Source organism: Ornithorhynchus anatinus, chromosome 3, assembly GCF_004115215.2.
Source record: "Ornithorhynchus anatinus isolate Pmale09 chromosome 3, mOrnAna1.pri.v4, whole genome shotgun sequence".
NCBI lineage: Eukaryota > Metazoa > Chordata > Mammalia > Monotremata > Ornithorhynchidae > Ornithorhynchus > Ornithorhynchus anatinus.
The window spans coordinates 72,733,428-72,750,448 of record NC_041730.1 but is presented as its reverse complement, the minus strand read 5'-3'; the positions used below and the strand labels follow the sequence as shown (position 1 = coordinate 72,750,448).

The 17,021-nt window shown below is 38.7% G+C and overlaps 1 protein-coding gene across 1 annotated transcript in view; it reads right to left on the bottom strand.

Annotated features, from left to right (window-relative positions):
- Nucleotides 1-17,021, bottom strand: part of MALT1 (MALT1 paracaspase) — a 65,474-nt gene that overhangs the window by 18,927 nt on the left and 29,526 nt on the right. The window contains exons 5-9 of the mRNA XM_029060447.1: nucleotides 13,009-13,187; nucleotides 11,682-11,778; nucleotides 9,047-9,079; nucleotides 5,969-5,995; nucleotides 4,448-4,480 (exon numbers count right to left, since the gene is read on the bottom strand). Coding sequence (XP_028916280.1) covers nucleotides 4,448-4,480; nucleotides 5,969-5,995; nucleotides 9,047-9,079; nucleotides 11,682-11,778; nucleotides 13,009-13,187 — 369 coding nt within the window. The remainder of the gene's footprint in view (nucleotides 1-4,447; nucleotides 4,481-5,968; nucleotides 5,996-9,046; nucleotides 9,080-11,681; nucleotides 11,779-13,008; nucleotides 13,188-17,021) is intronic.

Below are 17,021 nucleotides of genomic sequence, written 5' to 3'. Positions count from 1 at the left end.
GTCTTCTGAATTTTAATATATTCTCAGTTCCTCAAGAGTAAGGACTAGGTTCTGTTTTTCCTTTGTTAACTCCTCAGCGTGCCTACTAGACATTGGAGGTTCCAAATGATTTCAAGAACTAGTTCTTAAAAAATGTCAGCATCTAATTTTACTGAGCACCTATTACACGCAGAGAGCTTTGCATTAGGTGCTTGGATCTAGAGGATAAATGTGATGTAATCCCTGCTCCCATGAAGAAATACAGCCATATCTGAAGCAAAACTCAGCAGTCATCTCAAATAAGCAATCAGGGTTAGAACATTCGCCATTAGGTGAAGACCAATGGTCCATCATGATTAGGGATAATGAGACTTCTCCTCCTGATCATTTGGGTTGTCCTCTCTGTATCATCTCTAGCTCCACTTCATCCTTCCTTTCTAGACATGGAAACCAGAAACAAATATAATACTCCAATATCATGAAACATGCCGTTCATTTTTAGAACACACTCCCTGATGATGCCTAAGCACTACACTGGAATTCTAGGCTACAGATTTGCAATAGTTCAAACCTCAACATCCATAGCAACCCAAATGCATTTCCTTATGTTTGCTTAAACTATCACATTTTTACCCCCTTTTTCAGTTTATTTCCATCACTTGGAAAAGCTTAGGATTTCTGCAGACCTGAGCTGTTGTTAGGTGCTCCCTTTTCCAACTCATTTATGAAAAGTTTAACATGAAACCATTTCTAACAAGGAAACCCAATTAACCTTATTATTTTCACATCTCCACCCCGGAAATTGGCAATTTCCCCCTATTCTTGTTTCTCCTATCATCTAGCCTGTTTTCTATCTGTAACAGACCATTCCCTCTAGACTGTAAAATCACTGTAGGCAGGGAACATGTCTACCAACTCTATTTGGTTACATTGTACTCTCCCAAGTGCTTAGTACAGTGCTCTGCACAGAGGAAGTATTCAGTAAATACAACTAATCGACTCCCTCTAATCCTGCAGTTAGGTTAAAAAACAAAACAGACTGGTATGAAATTTGGTCAAAGTCTTCTTTGGAAGAGGGAGAAGGAGTGTTAGGGATATGAGAGAAATTGAGATAGTGAGAGAAAGATAGAGAAGGAAGGAGGTCCTTTCTGACTCAAAGGGGTGGGGCAGGCGTGTTACTTCCTGTCTAACAAGATGTGGGTCCAATGCTAACTTTGGTGCCAAGGCCCCTACTCCCTTGCTCAAGACAAAAATTTTTCTAAAAGAATCCAGAGAAAGCTTGTGAGTCATAGGTTACCAACCCTGGTCTAAGTGTTCAGTGGTACTAAACTTGATGATGAATTCTTGATAAATACAAAAGTGAGATTCTGTGGTCTATAATTTCCAGGGTCACTTCTAAAGCCTTTCACAGAGTTGAGAATTACACTGGCGAACGGGCTGTCCTTTTTAATATAGCTTAGCTTGTAGTGCATTACACACACTTGTCCATTTTGAAATTTCCTCTGCTTCCCTCCAAATTTCTCCAGGGCTGTTGGGTGAATGTCCAATGATTTCTTTACTTTTCGTACATCAACCTGGCCTAAAATAACATGTTTGGTTCTCATAATTTGATCCAGTATCATGTCTATCTCCTTCGGTACTCTCCTTATCTTCTTTCTCAGTTAAGACTACAAGAGAATGAATTGAGCCTATATCTCATTTTGTTTCCAAATATTCTTTTGACCCCGTGATCAAAGGATCACTAATTTCTTAGTCAATTTCCTCTTTTTGATAGTTTTGAAGAACTTTACTTACTAACTTCTCACGCTCCTTTCTGACTTGCCTAACTTCCTATTTGCATTTGACTTACCATTTTTGATGCACTTTCCTGTCTACTTTTTCCTTTACCAGTTAATCATGCAATGTTTTCTCTTTGATTACCACTGTTGGATATTTTTTGTTATGTTCCTATGGCACATTTTTATCTGAATATGTAATGAAGTGTCTTAAATAGCTTTTTAACCATCTCGATTTGGTTCTTTTTAAGAATCAAATTTTATCATAGTTCCCTTTTCTAAAATTGAATGTCTCTGTGCATGTGGTTTTTTCCAGAATTCCATGGCACGAATGTTAGATTGGGTGCTACCGGCTTTATAATTGTCAGCTGCAATTAGATACCTTTGATGTAATGGTTTAAAATGTCCAAGATGATTTCACTGAAAATGTATTTAAAGTTTCTTCTTTTTTTACCAAATAAAAGTATAAAAAGTTAAATGACAGACACAACTATTAACCTTAGTTTCAGCAAACCACACTGTTCCCATTCCTGCAAAGCCCTCTTAAAAAGCCTCTTCCTATGGAAAGCGTTCCCTGACTAATCCTCCACCTTCCTGTTCTAGTCCAGCTAACATCACTACTCATATTATTTACTACTTATTGTTTAAGTGCTTACTACAGTGCTCTGCACAGAGTATATGTTCAATAATTATCATTTATTGTTTTACTGTCTCTTATTACTACTCTTTCACTCAATTATTTGTGTGACAAATTATGTTCACTATGTTATAGCAGGATGCATTGCGATGGTTGCTGTATTTAATATCCATGTTGATGGTTTATGGCTATATCCTCTAACATTTCTCACTTTGTCTTCATGTAAACCTATTATTGGGGTTACTTGTCTTTACTAAATCTCCTTCCTTGTCTCTACTGTCTGTCTATACAAGTTCCAGGCACAACAAATGATCTGCTTACCACCAAATGTGTGAACATGTTAGTTTTTGTTTGCTTTGAAATTTCTTCAAGTTTCAAGGATAATCCCTTGTCTTGGTGCTTTGGGATCTGAACAGTAATTCACCTTTGTCCTGTGTACACTCTTCATGCTTCTGTAAATTTTAATTATAGCCCCTCATTCAGACTTACTTTCTAAAGGAGAGAAACTTTACCCATTGCAAAGAATCTTGGCACCCTTCAATAAGATAGTTTTAGGGGTAGATTTAAAATAAGGAAAGAGGCTGCATATGTTCAAGGATGAGATGATCAGGTTTAGGCAGAGAACAGACAGAAACAAACAGACCTTAAAGCAGCAGAGGGAAGGGACTTGACGGTAGTTTGACTCTGGAGAGAAAAGGACAGGGAGGAATCAAAGACAACTCCAAAAATCCATGGTTAATAATTTATTATACATTTAAGTAGAAAAATTAAATCAATCAATAATTAATTTTCTGTCACTGCCTCCCTTCAACTTCAGGTCATTTAGGTGAGGTTAGCTCCGTGAACGAGTTGTTTTCACTTGCTGCCTCTTTCAGTTCTCTCCATTCCCTGCAAGCTGGCTTCCACACTCTCCAATCCACAGAAACTGCCCTCTATAAAATAATCACCAAGGCCCTGCTTCTTTCCAAATCCAATGGCCTCTACTCCATCCTTAGCCTCCTCGACCTCTCAACTGCCCTCAACTAATCTCGCCTTGGCTGACACAGCCCTGTCCTAGTTCTTTCTCCTATCTCTCTGACTACTCCTTCTCAGTCTCTTCTACTTTCCACTCTCTAACTGTGGGAGTTCCTCAAGACTCAGTTCTCTATCCCTTCCTATTCTCCATCTACACACACCCCTTTGAAAATTCATTTCCTCTCAAGGCTTCGACTACCATCTCTACACAGATGATTTGCAAATCTACCTCTCCAGACCTGATCTCTCTCCACTGCATTCTCGCATTCATTCATTCACTCATTCAATCGTATTTGTTAAGCGCTTACTGTGTGCGGAGCACTGTACTAAGCGCTTGCAGTGTACAATTCGGCTACAGATAGACAATCCCTGCCCAATAATGGGCTCACAGTCTAAAAGGAGCAGACCCACAGCAAAACAAAACAAGTAGACACGCATTTCCTCCTGCCTTCAGGTGTAAGCCCGTCAATGGGCAGGGATTGCCTTTATCTGTTGCCGAATTGTACATTCCAAGAGCTTAGTACAGTGCTCTGCACATAGTAAGCGCTCAATAAATACTACTGAATGAATGACAGCTCTACTTGGATGTCCTACTGACATTTGAGATGGGGCAGCTTTGATCGTCAGTCTAAAACGTTGTGTTGTTCCCATCCCTCCTCTCCTCAAAGACTTCCAGTGGCTACCCATTTCCTCCCACCTCTACTAAAAACTCCAGATTTTTGGCACCAAGGTTATCCAGAAGTTTTCTCTCCTTACTTTGAGCACTTAATCACTTACTCATCTTTCCAATCTATTTTCCTTCCAATATATCCCTCTGAGACTTATGTTTTCAAAGATATTTTATCTGGCATAATCTAATCTTGGAAGGCTACATAAGGAAGTGAACTCCATCTATCCCATTAGATTGTGAGCTCCTCAAATGAACCACTTGGCAGGTATCCCATCTTTTCCCCCTATTGTTCTCTCCCAAATGCTTAATCCAGTCATCTACATACAGTAAGGATTCAATGAATACTGTTGCTTTACTGGAAACTTTACTCACCAAAAGCTTGGGCAGTCGATTTTTCTTTAGTGCCTATTAAAATGATGAAAGAAAAAATGGTAGAAAGTTTTCAGTGCTAATATGAATATTATCAGGGTTGAAACAAACCACCCGAGAATGACTGTAACAAAGCTAATGCTTAAATATAGTTAGATAAAAACTTTGTTTTAGATGATTCATTTTAAAAAATGCAACACCAATGAATCCATTAGAAGGGACCACCAAACTACTGAATATATGTCATTTTAGGTACATGTCCTCAATTAGATGGAGTCTGTGGTTGAGAATGAAGAATGAGCCTTAGTCCAAACACATCAGAACCGGAAATCTGAGTGAAGAAACTGACTGGAGTGCTAGTGGTTTGGGGCAGCACTATTCACTCTCTCTTGGGTGCAATGAGTAAGTAAAGGGGCAAGAGTGCAGTGCATAGCTAAGTGCACCCAAATAATAAATAATAATAATGATAATGGCATTTGATAAGCACTTAGCTATGTGAAATGCACTGTTCTAAGCAGTGGGGTGGATACAAGCAGATTAGGTTGGACACAGTCCCTGTCCCACTTGGGGCTCACAATCTCAATCCCCATTTTACAGATGCGGGAACTGAGGCCCAGAGAAGTGAAGTGACTCGTCCACCGCACTATACTAAGCACTTGGGAGAATACAATACAACGGACGTATTCCTCACCCACAATGACCTCACAGTCTAGAGGGGGAGATAGACATTAATATAAATAAATTACAGATATGTACAAGATAACAAAAACAGAATTTAACGCTTGGGACAAATTGAAGAAGTGAGCAGATCACAGTGATGGCATTTGTTAAGCGTTTACTATGTGCCAAGCACTAAGAAGGATGAAATTTAAGAGGATAATAGAGAGAAGGTAATTCACTAAAGTGAAAAACATTACGCATCACCCCCGTGCCCTCCCCACGCCTTAAAAAAAAAGGAACCAATGACTGCCTTTGTCCAGGGGTGGCGAATAAAAGCTATAAAAAACTGTAGCGGATAAAAAGTTGCTTAGGTCATTGCACTGTACTCAGTGAGTGCCCAATCAGTGTATTTATTGAGTGCTTACTGTGTGCAGAGCACTGTATTAAACTCTTGGAAAACAGTAATAGTAAATGTCATTATTATTTTCCAAAATACTTAGCACTGGGCAGACCTTTTCCATTCTGTGTCAATTGAAACAGATGTACAAAAACTTGAGAGAATTCAGACGAGAGCAATGAGAACACTTCGATGAAGAAATGGTGGCAATTTATTCCAAAGAGAAGGCAGCTAGAAGGTTGACTTTGGAGAAGTGAAGACAGCTGGTTGGATAACAAAGGGTGAAGACAGAAGAAGAGATAAGGTGGGGCCAAATGGTAGAGAGCCTTGAAGCCAAGTGTGAGGAGTTTTTGGTGTTAAGAGACCCAAGGAGCTATCTCTATGTCGTCGTGTTCCTTTGTGATTGTTAAATCAAGGCTTCGGTACATTTAAAATCTTAACACAAACCCCAAAACAGCACTACTCACCATTTTGCCCATAGTCAGTTAATTCATCTGCAATGAAATGTAAAAACATGTTTCACATAAAATTATCAAAGTAACAAAAAGGGTGAAGCAAATCAACAGAAGTAGGTTATAAAAAGGGGAGTTATGCTATGTTAATCCATAATCACAGAGAACCCACAAAGGAAACAAATAGAAATAGAAAAATGGAACAACATTTTTACTTTTATTAATATTCTGCCTACATATTCTTTCTGCTACTTTTATAATGCTCAGGGGTACTCTTTACCTGAATATTAGTTATAAACGCCAGGTTGTTCACTCATTCACACTTATATTTTTTTTAATTTTTTTTAACTAATGCATATTTGAGGCATGGTCAAAACGTGCCATTCCTTGCCTTTAAAAAATAAGTTGGCAATAGAGCACCATTCTTTTGGATGGCACTATTAGTCTACCCTATATTCAAAGGGAAGGATTTTCATACTCCTTTTTTAGGTTATTCAAAGCAGAAGTTCAGGGCATGTAAGTCATTCACTGCCTGCACAGCCTGAAATCTAAAAACTTGGCAATAACACTATTCAAAACACTTATAAAATGTTTGGTCCTTTTTTAACAATGTAAGCTCATCATGCCTAATTTTTTTTAAGCAGGAATGCCATCTAATCTAATGTCAGGCTACATGAACTCACCATGCCTTTTTGAGCCTTCCTAATATTAGGGCATGTCCAGCTATTATGCCAGTGAGCTGGGGACATGGGATGGAGGGCAAAATTATAGCCTGGTGCTATTGTGCTAATGAGATTTTTGGTGAGGTATATTAATTTACATTGCATGGCACTATTCTTAGTCTTGATTTTTTATTATTATTGACAATTATCGTAATAATGGTATATGTTCATTTAAGTGCAAGAACTTCACACAAGTGTTGTATTCCATCCAATGTGTTGACTGGAGGAGACTGATGCTCTACAATGCACTGGTGGCTATACCATGTCTGTGTGGCACAGTGGATAGAGCACGGTTCTGGAGTCGGAAGGTCATGGGTTCTAATCCCAGCTCAGCCACGCATCTGATGTGCGACCTTGGGCAAGTACCTTCTCTGTACCTCAGTTCCCTCTGGAAAATGGGGAGAGTGTGAGCCTTATGTAGGACAGGGACTTGGTCCAACCAATTACCTTTTATCTTCCCCAGCGCTTAGAACAGTGCCTAACACATAGTAAGCACTTAACCTATACCCTAATTATTATTAATATTATTACATAAAGCAAGCACATGGAAGTGCTTTGGGAGTCTAACTTGGCCTAAAGCCTGATTAATCTTTCAGCTGCCCAGTATAAACTAGGGTTGTGGTGATCAGGTTGAGAGGCTCGTGGATAGGATATTGTTTTTCAAGGTTTGAAAAGATACGAAATTTGAGGGAAAGCTATTGGGGTTTAATCTTCAAAGACATTTGGTTAAAGTTAGATTTTACTTTTATGCAATAACATTGCTTTGGCAAGTGTTTCTTCAGCACTCTTACTCCTTTCTTGAATTTATAGATGTTGCTGGTGCCCATAGACATTAAACCTGTCATTTAATTTGGGGTCACTCAAAATTGAGCAATATTCTAATATTGGTTTTGAATCGAGGACTTTGAGATGGTGTAAGAAGAATGGTAGTATATGAACTGGTGTCAGCAACCCATGGAAATTCCGGAGTCTTTATGAGAAGGGAAATCTCTCAAGGAAACAAACAGCATTATTTACGACATTTCAAAATTACCTAAATTTCCAGATATCACAAAATCCATGTCGAGTTTATTGACAGTGAAGATACTGACTGTACATCACACAAATGTAGTCTCTTGACTTCACTTATTCCAGAAGGATTATAATAGATTCATAAATCTTATGTTTCTTTAATATTTTCCCTGTCAAAATGAACTAGTGCTTTAAAACATCTGGGGAGCAGAAATCTGGTCAAGTCAGGGAAGAACACTAAAAATCTATATTCTTCCCTACTCCCCATCAGAGAAGTTACAATCATTCTCAAATTCCCCTGAAATATCAAGGAATTTCTAAATCACCCTCAAAGTACAGAAAATGTTACTCTGGTTATGCTACAAACAGCCGATTTCCTTAGCCGCTAGGACCCCTCAACTAAAGGGCTATAATTTAGGGGAAAGGTCCTGGGACTGCCATCACAAGAGTTAACAACTCCCAAAAGATCACCACCTACTAGATTTGAGAAATAATTATTTTGACAAGAAGTCTTCCAGAGAATAGGAAAAACAAGAAAACCAAGAAAGGCAAACTCTTTCATTTCACCCAGTTAAACCCCAGAGGCATGAAAGCACATGCAAATGCAGAAACTGAAAAAAAAATACACAGCCATAACTTTCCATAAGTAAAAGAGGATATGACATAAAGTCAATTATCCAAAACAAAGGTGCTCAAGTTGGCTTCTTATAATTTACAAATTTCCTTTAATCAAAATTATTTCTGTTCAAATTCAAAGACAATAAAATGACACAAGAATGGATGTTCTATTTCTACACTCTCATTAGGCAAGGATGACACTGTGGATTAGTTAAAAGGAATCTGAGAAAATAATAGGGCTGCTAGCCCATTTTATAAATATCATGTTTGATCAGAAAATCTAAATGCAGGCTTTTATTTTAGAGGCATCACCCAATAGTTCAAATAGAAATGAAATGAATAAAAATGACTTATAAAGACTTATGCCCTTTTAGGTCCATCAATTGATAAGGACAGGAATAATTTGGGAAGGAGATACAATCATTTATGATCCATTAGAAGGAATACTATTTCTATAAAGAAGATTTTATCAATTTATAAATTGACTTGAATGGCATGACACCAAAAGTGGAAACTTTTTTGTACAATTTACATATTTGTTCATATTTGAGAGATTCAAAGCAACAATATAGAAGTAGCTGAAGAAACTTCTACCTACCAAAAATTTTTGAGAGTGCTATTATGCTTATAGCTTAGTATTTTTTCAGTCACTGCATTCACTACTTTAGTTGTAGATACACCAACCCAATAGTTAACCACATGCAGGATATTTTATTGTTTCACAACCAAAGGATTACACTACCTTCAGTGCACTCCACTGCCCCATCTGTTCTTCCTTTTTTCAGAGAAAACAAATTTGAATGTATTGTAATTCAAGTTTTTAGGAAGGGCAGACATTAAATATACAAAGAGATAAATGCTAAGGGAATTGTTTTTGATAAACCCAAATGACAGTGGCAAGATGGAACAATAAATATTATTTTACAATTCTGCATTTTAAATCTGTATTAGAACAAGTCCAGAAAACTAACTTATAATAGAGCTTAGCTTTTTCTTATGGTAATGTTTCTACAGAAGGTTTTCTTTCCAAGTTAAAAAATGATTATTTTAACGTGCGGAAGTTAGTTTTTCTTAAAAATTATAAAAATATGAAAGTATGGTTAGTTCTTGGCACAAATACTCAATCTCAAGTTTCCTCAAAAATGTTTGTTTTATTAATTATTTGTCTCATTAACTTTTCCCCACTGATTAAGCTTGGGAATGGATTATGAGCTCGGAAATTTCTCAGACTAAATTACTTAACCTGTAGATTCACATTTAAGTTGGTTAGTAACTTGTAATCAATCACTTAATTTAACACTACAAATTTAAGAGCTGAGCTTTGTGATGAAAACGTTTGGAGAGAGAACTGTGAGTTAATGGAAGCAGCCCACAATTATTGGTCCATACTGTGGATAAGAGGGCTACACCTCTGGTTCTTTTGATTTTTTAGGGAAAATGTGGTGAGTATATTCTTCTTCATAACATCTGGAGAAAATTACCCAAGTAAGGCAAGTTCTGGGTCTTTTTCTCTCCATCTACACCCAGTCCCTTGGAGAACTTTTTCACTCCCATGGCCTCAACTACCATCTGTATGCAGATGATTCCCAAATATACATCTCCAGCACTGATCTTTCTACTTCTCTGCAGTCTTATATTACCTCCTGACTTCAGAAGATCTCTATTTGGATGTCCCACTGACAGCTTGGACCTAACACGTCCAAAACAGTACTCATCTTCCCACACAGAGCCTAACTTCCCCATCTTTCCCATTACTGTAGAAAACACCTCCATCCTTTCTGTCTCACAAGCCCATAAAATTAGCATTATCCTTGACTCATCTCTCTCATTCACTCCACATATTCAATCTGTCATCAAATCCTGTCGGTTCTGCCTCCACAACATTGCAAAAATCCGCCCTTTCCTCCCCATCCAAACTGCTACTTCATTGATCCATGCACTGATCACCCCTGATCTTGACCATTACATTAGCCTCTTTGCTGACCTTGCTGCCTCTTGTCTCTCACCACTCCCGTTTACTCTGCTGTCTGGGTCATTTTTTTTTTCAAAAATATTTAGCCCAAGTATCCCCACTCAACAAGAACGTTCAGTGATTGCTCATCCATCTCCACATCAAACAGAAATGCCATATCAACTGCTTTAAAGAACTCAACCAGCTTTCCCCTCCTACCTCACTTAAATGACTTCCTACTACAACCCATTCTTCACGCTTCACTCCTCTGATGCTAACCTAAATCTAGGTACCTCAATTTTGGCTCACTGCCAAAACCTTGTCCAGCTCTTCCCTTTGGCCTGGAACTTTCTTCCCCTTCATATCCCACAGTCCACTCTCCCCACTATCAAAGCCTTATTAAAATCACATCTCCTCCAAGAGACCTTCCCAACTAAGCCCTCGTTTCCCCTTCTCTCTGTCCCTTTTGTGTTGTCTATGCACTTGGATCTGTATCCTTTCAGCACTTGATAGTCTCCCCATCCTTAGTCCCACTGCTTATAATAATTAATAATTATGGTATTTGCTAAGCACTTACTGCGTGCTGAGCACTGTTCTAAGCGCTGGGGTATCTACATGGTAATCGGGCTGTTCCACGTGGGGTTCACAGTCTTAATCCCAATTTTACAGATGAGGTAACTACAGCACAGAGGTTAAGTGACCTGCCCAAAGTTGCTCAGCTGACAAGTGGCGGAGCTAGGACTGGAACCCACGACCTCTGACTCCTAAGCCTGTGCTCTTTCCACTAAGCCACGCTGCTTATACGTGCCTGCAACTTATTTAATTCCTACCTTGCCTTCTAAACTGTAATTTCCTTGAGGGCTGGGAACATGTTTACCAACTCTGTTGTACTGTACTCTCCCAAGCACTAGATACAACACTCTGCACCCAGCAAGCGCTAAATAAATACCACTGACTGAACAATTGCCTTATATTTGAATGGCTGTTTTGCACATACACTTTGCTCTCTCTAACAGAGAGATTATGTCCTTACTTATGTGCTTTCATTTCCACACTTTGGAAAACTCACACTAAAGTGCAAGTGTCAATCAGAGTTGCGCACAACTACATGATCTTACAGTGGATGCTCACTGTCTGATAACAGCTCTTTCAAACCAAACTGTATCATGAAAACATGTTACAAAAAAAGAACGTGTGCATTATAAATTCTGTAGTGGGACTATTTGCTTCTAAACTTAAGTATGCTTATACTTAAAAAATATGAAATGATGGGGGCTAGTTATACTAAGGGGGAAACAAACCTCCCTCTTGAAGAACTCTATTGGGAAAAATTCCAAATGAATACCATAAACCCTAACTGATCTAATTCCTTTCCCAATCTAAATCACTGGATATACATATATATATTTATATAAAAACTGCTTACCTATGATGACTTCTACCTTCTTGCTGTTTTGACTATCTTGGTCATTATATATATGGCACCAGTAGGTTCCCTGATGTTCCTTATCCACAAAAGGCACCTATAGTAGATCAGGACCACACACAATGTTTCAATTTATTTTAAATTGAATTAGTCAACATAAAGAGAATTTTTAATGGAACTGCACTAAAGTTTACTTGAGGAGTTCAACTTCATGTTAAGGCTGGGTTTTCAATAAAATCAAGTAAATGACATTTTAAAAAATAGCTGAACACTAGAGATACTTGTCCTCCATGCTCAAAGACAACACCACTGATGGTTGAAATTAACCTATGGATGCTTATGTAGCTGAAATGGCAAATGCGGGACCTGAAGTCTGAGCCACACCATGAACGTAAAAAGACTGCCCTCTGTTCTGTTGACATGTTTGTCATTTGCAGTGTCTAGCGCTATTTTTGCTTGTGCCCCCATGTTATTATTCTTAATGGCTCTGACTGTTGTGATGACTTCTTCAATAGTTAGGGGAGAGTGACATATTCTTGGTGTTTTGAGAAGGCCTCATTCTCAAAAGTAAAGAAAACATTGTTGCCACCTCTTCGTGGTTCCCTGCCTTTCTGGGACTAGGCTGAAATGATCTAGATTCTTCAGAAGTGGTGTAATGGCCTTCCTGGAAACAGCCAATGTGTAATCATTCTTGATTTAATGGCAGTCTGCTTAGCCTCGAATCTCTTCTGCTCTGGCACCTGTCACGCATCTTCCTTACACTGATTTGCATGACACTATGCAGGTTTCCGCATTTACTTTGAGTCATCAGTTGCTACGTGGAGTTACTTGCAGGTTAGATGATTTATCTCTGATTCATTATGGCCAAGCAATCTTAGTAACTTGGTGCCTTTTCACGGTTTTTGCTGAAAACTACTCCTAGAAGGAAGTTTAAAGTGTCATTCAATTCCATACAAGTGCAAGAGTTCAATTCCGTGTACTACAAAGGCCATATTAGAGCTCAAAAGAAGTAAAATAGTGATTAAAAGAAATTGGGAGTGGAAAAGGGAAGCATTTCTCAAACCAAAATTTCACCCAATACATACTAAAATGACTTTCTCTTCCCACTACACAATCTCAAAGATACTAAACATTTTATAGGGACATTTAAAATATGTGGATGTGAATCCCCAGCTTATATTTATTTTTCTTTCCTTTTGAATCTCCCAACACAAATGATGATTACAAAAACTATAAATGTTTCATTAGTATTAGTACTCGTATTTATTAAGTGAAGAACACTGTTCTAGGAGGAAGACAGTAATTGTTCCAAAGATTATTGACCTACCATGAAGAGTTTTTTTGTCTCATCCGCTATTGGAAATCCATTTCTGATCCACTGGTAGTGAGGAATAGGGCTTCCAACAGCAACACAGTGTAAAACCAATGTATCCCCCGGTATCAGCTTTTGAGGCTTTGGTTCAATACAGATTTGGAGTTTGGATTCAGAAAAGCCATCCAAATTTCCTTAAATAATAAAAAAAAAAAACCACTGTAAAAAGATAACAAGCTTTTCACTATTCCTTCACTATTAGAGGGAAATCCCAAATCAAAGACAGTGCTCAAAATTGCTAGTTTAAATGACAATGAAAACAGCTTAGAAGATTGGCTCTGAGAATGTGGTTCTTGAATTAGATCAAGAATTAATTAAAATAACTGAAAACGAGCAAGCTCTATAATCAACACACACACACACATACTCTCTTTCTATATATATAGAAAAAGACTATCTTTCAATAGAGTCACACTTGGCTCCCAAAAGCAGCATGGCTCAGTGGAAAGAGCACGGGCTTTGGAGTCAGGGCTCATGAGTTCGAATCCGAGCTCTGCCACTTGTCGGCTGTGTGACTGTGGGCAAGTCACTTAACTTCTCTGTGCCTCAGTTCCCTCATCTGTAAAATGGGGATTAAGACTGTGAGCCCCACGTGGGACAACCTGATTCCCCTATGTCTACCCCAGCACTTAGAACAGTGCTCGGCACATAGTAAGCGCTTAACAAATACCAACATTATTATTATTATTAGTTTAATTTCTGGTTGTTGGTTTGCTTTTGCTGGTGTCTACCAGTTGCTGAAAATACTATACCATATCATCTGAAGTATGCTTCCTTGTATGCTTCATTTTGATGCTACTGATGCCTGTCTACTTGTTTTGTTGTCTGTCTCCCTCTTCTAGACTGTGAGCCCGTTGTTGGGTAGGGATTGTCTTTATCTGTTGCCGAATTGCACTTTCCAAGTGCTTAGTACAGTGCTCTGCACACAGTAAGCTCTCAATAAATACGATTGAATGAATGAATATCATTAAAACATTTCTTCTGCTTTTTTTTTTTTTAAAGTTTGTGCATTTCAGTTCACGACACAACAGGTTAGGTATCTTCCTGTTGTCTATTCTCTTCATAGGTACATCGTCTCATTTTCTTCCAGAGAAAATGTAAGGCAAAATGCATTGTCCTGATACTGGTGGATTTACTACAATCCACAGCCTGACTGATTTTGTATGCCATTTTATGTTAAATATGGCATTACTTGATATGGGTGGATCTGCACTACAAATCTGATGAGCACTTTGAGGTAAGCCCATTTAGAAGGATGGACTTTACTACTGCTGCAGACCTTCGCCTTCTTTAAAATTTTATGCCACACCATTTCACGTCTTCAAGGATATGGGACTTTTTTTGGTTCAGATTTCTACTTATCAGTCTCTGTATTATTGGACAGTCAGGTAGCAGAATTCAAAGGCAGTATTTAAATCTGTTGTCTTGATATCCTGGGTATGTGTAGAGTCTACCAGATGACAGCAAAAACATCATCTCTATCTTTTTTCCTGCTCATTGCTTGTCTGGAGTCTTTTGAAGAATGATGAATGTAGTCTGTAGTTAGTGCAGAGCGTTTCGTGAAAGTTCTGCACACAGAAAGCACTCAATAAATATGACTGACTGATTGATCTGTAAATTTTCCTGGGTGTGTGCTTCAGTTCTGATGTGGCCAGTTACATCCCTGTAGCATGATCTTAGGATATCAATAAACTTTTCATGTCAATCTCAATTTTTAAATAGTTGCCAGAACACAATGATAGCCTTGTGTGAGGCAAGGTCTTTTACCTTCGATTGGGCACCACATTTTTGCACCCAGGACTGGAGAATTCAGACATATGGGCTGTGACCAATCCAAATTTTTTACTGACTGAATTATTATTGAATGCTGGGGACAGTGCAATTCAATTAGCAGACACGATCCCTGCCCTAAGGAGTTCACAATCTATCAGTGGAGGGAGATGTGAAAATCAATTACCAATTGGAGGAAGAAAGAAAAGGGGATCTGTACATGAAATAGTGCTGAAGTAATCAGGTATGTGAGATATGAGATAGTACATAAGTGTTCTGGGAGGTGAAGAGCACTAAAATGCTCAGAGGGAAGTGATGAAGTGACAATTGTGGGGCTGTAAAACTGGTGGTATATTAGAGATTTATTGGAGAAGGCCCCCTAGAAGGTTCTGAAGATGGGAGAGTTGTGGTCTGTTAATTACAGAAGAGAGAGAGAGCTCCAGATGGGGAAAGGTGCATGAGTCAAAGGCTGGCAGCAGGAAAGATGAGAACAAGGCACAGTTAGTTAGGTCAGCTTGACTATGAGCTGAGGTCTAGGGGGACGAGTGGATAGAAAGAAGGAGGGTTGATTAGGTGCCTTAAAAAACAACGTTCAAGATGTCTGTTTAATGCAAATCTAAGGAGAAATGGAAAAGCACTGGAGACTTTTGAAGACTGCGATGTAAGGAGAATGACATTTTAGATACATGATCAGGGCAGCAGAGTGAAATTTGGACTGAAGGAAAAGCTTGAAAGTTAAGAGACCAGTGAAAGGCTGAAGCTCAGCAAAGAGGAGGCTAACTAAATAAATAGCAAGAGGTATGCCCATTTCATTTTTTCTTTCAATAATTTCAACTACATCTCTTTGCAGATGATTCTCAAATCTATCCCTCCAGTCCTGACCTCTCTCCTCTACAGTCTCACGTTTTCTCCTGACTTTAGGACGTCTCTACTTGGATGTTCCACCGACACCTCAAACTTAACATGTCAAAAATAGAACTCCTCATTGTCTTAGTCAAATCCTATCCTCCCCCCGCCATCCTCCATCTCTCTAGACCATACCACTATCCTCCCTTTGGAATTATTCTCAACTCAGCTTTTTTATTCAACCCTCATATTCAATCTCCTCTTAGAGGCCTTCCCCAACTAAGCCCTCATTTCCCCTACTTCCTCTTCCTTCTGTGTCACCTATGTGCTTGGATCCATCCTTGGTACTTGGTATTCACCCTATCCTCAGTCCCCGAGCACTTATGTACATCTATAGTATATTGCAATATCTGCATCCCCACTAGACTGTATGGTCCTTGTGGGCATGAAACATGGCTTCCCACTTTGTTGTATTGCATTCTCCCAAGCGCTTCATACAGTAATGCCATAGATTGACTGCTTGACATTAACAGCACTTTACTGACTGGACAGCTCACCTGATGGAAATCTGATCATAATACTATATTGAAGTTTATATAAATATAAAATGTAAACTTACATTGCCCTTTTTGAAATTGCCTCGCTGTTTCACCTTGTCTGATGTAACTTGCAAACAGCAGACCACCACAAAGTAGGAAGGTTTAAAGCACCTCTGGATGGAAAATGTTGGGGGAGGGGGTAGAAGAGAAGTGGGGACAAAGAGAAAGTGAGTGAGAGAGAGAGAGAGAGAGAGAGAGAGAGAGAGAAAGCGTGTGTTTGTGTATGTACACTGAAAAGGGTAAACAGTGTCATGGGGAATGGAGGAGTGTGTTTTTTCATTTTTTTATCCTGGGTTGGTATATATGGTTGAGATGGGAATAAAGTTTAACGTGGTAATAATGATAATGGTAGCTACTAATCACTTACTATTCATTCAACTGTATTTACTGAGTGCTTACTATGTGCAAAGCACCATCCATATTAAGCGCTCAGGAGAGTACAATATAACATCAGAGACATTCCCTGTCCACAAGCAGCTCACAGTCTAGAGGGGGGCACTATATGCTTGGCAATGTGCTAAATTCTGGGTAGATACAAGAAAATACGATCAGACACAATCCTTGTCTAACATGGGGCTCATGGTCTAAGGGGGAGGGGAGACGTGTATATTATCCCCATTCTATGTATAAGGACAGATAATTTAAATGATCTGTCCAAGTTCACATAGCAGGCAAGTTGTAGAGCTGAGGTGAGAACCAGCATTTTCTGATAACCAGTCCTGTGTTGTCTTCACTAGGAGTAAAGGAGTTAGA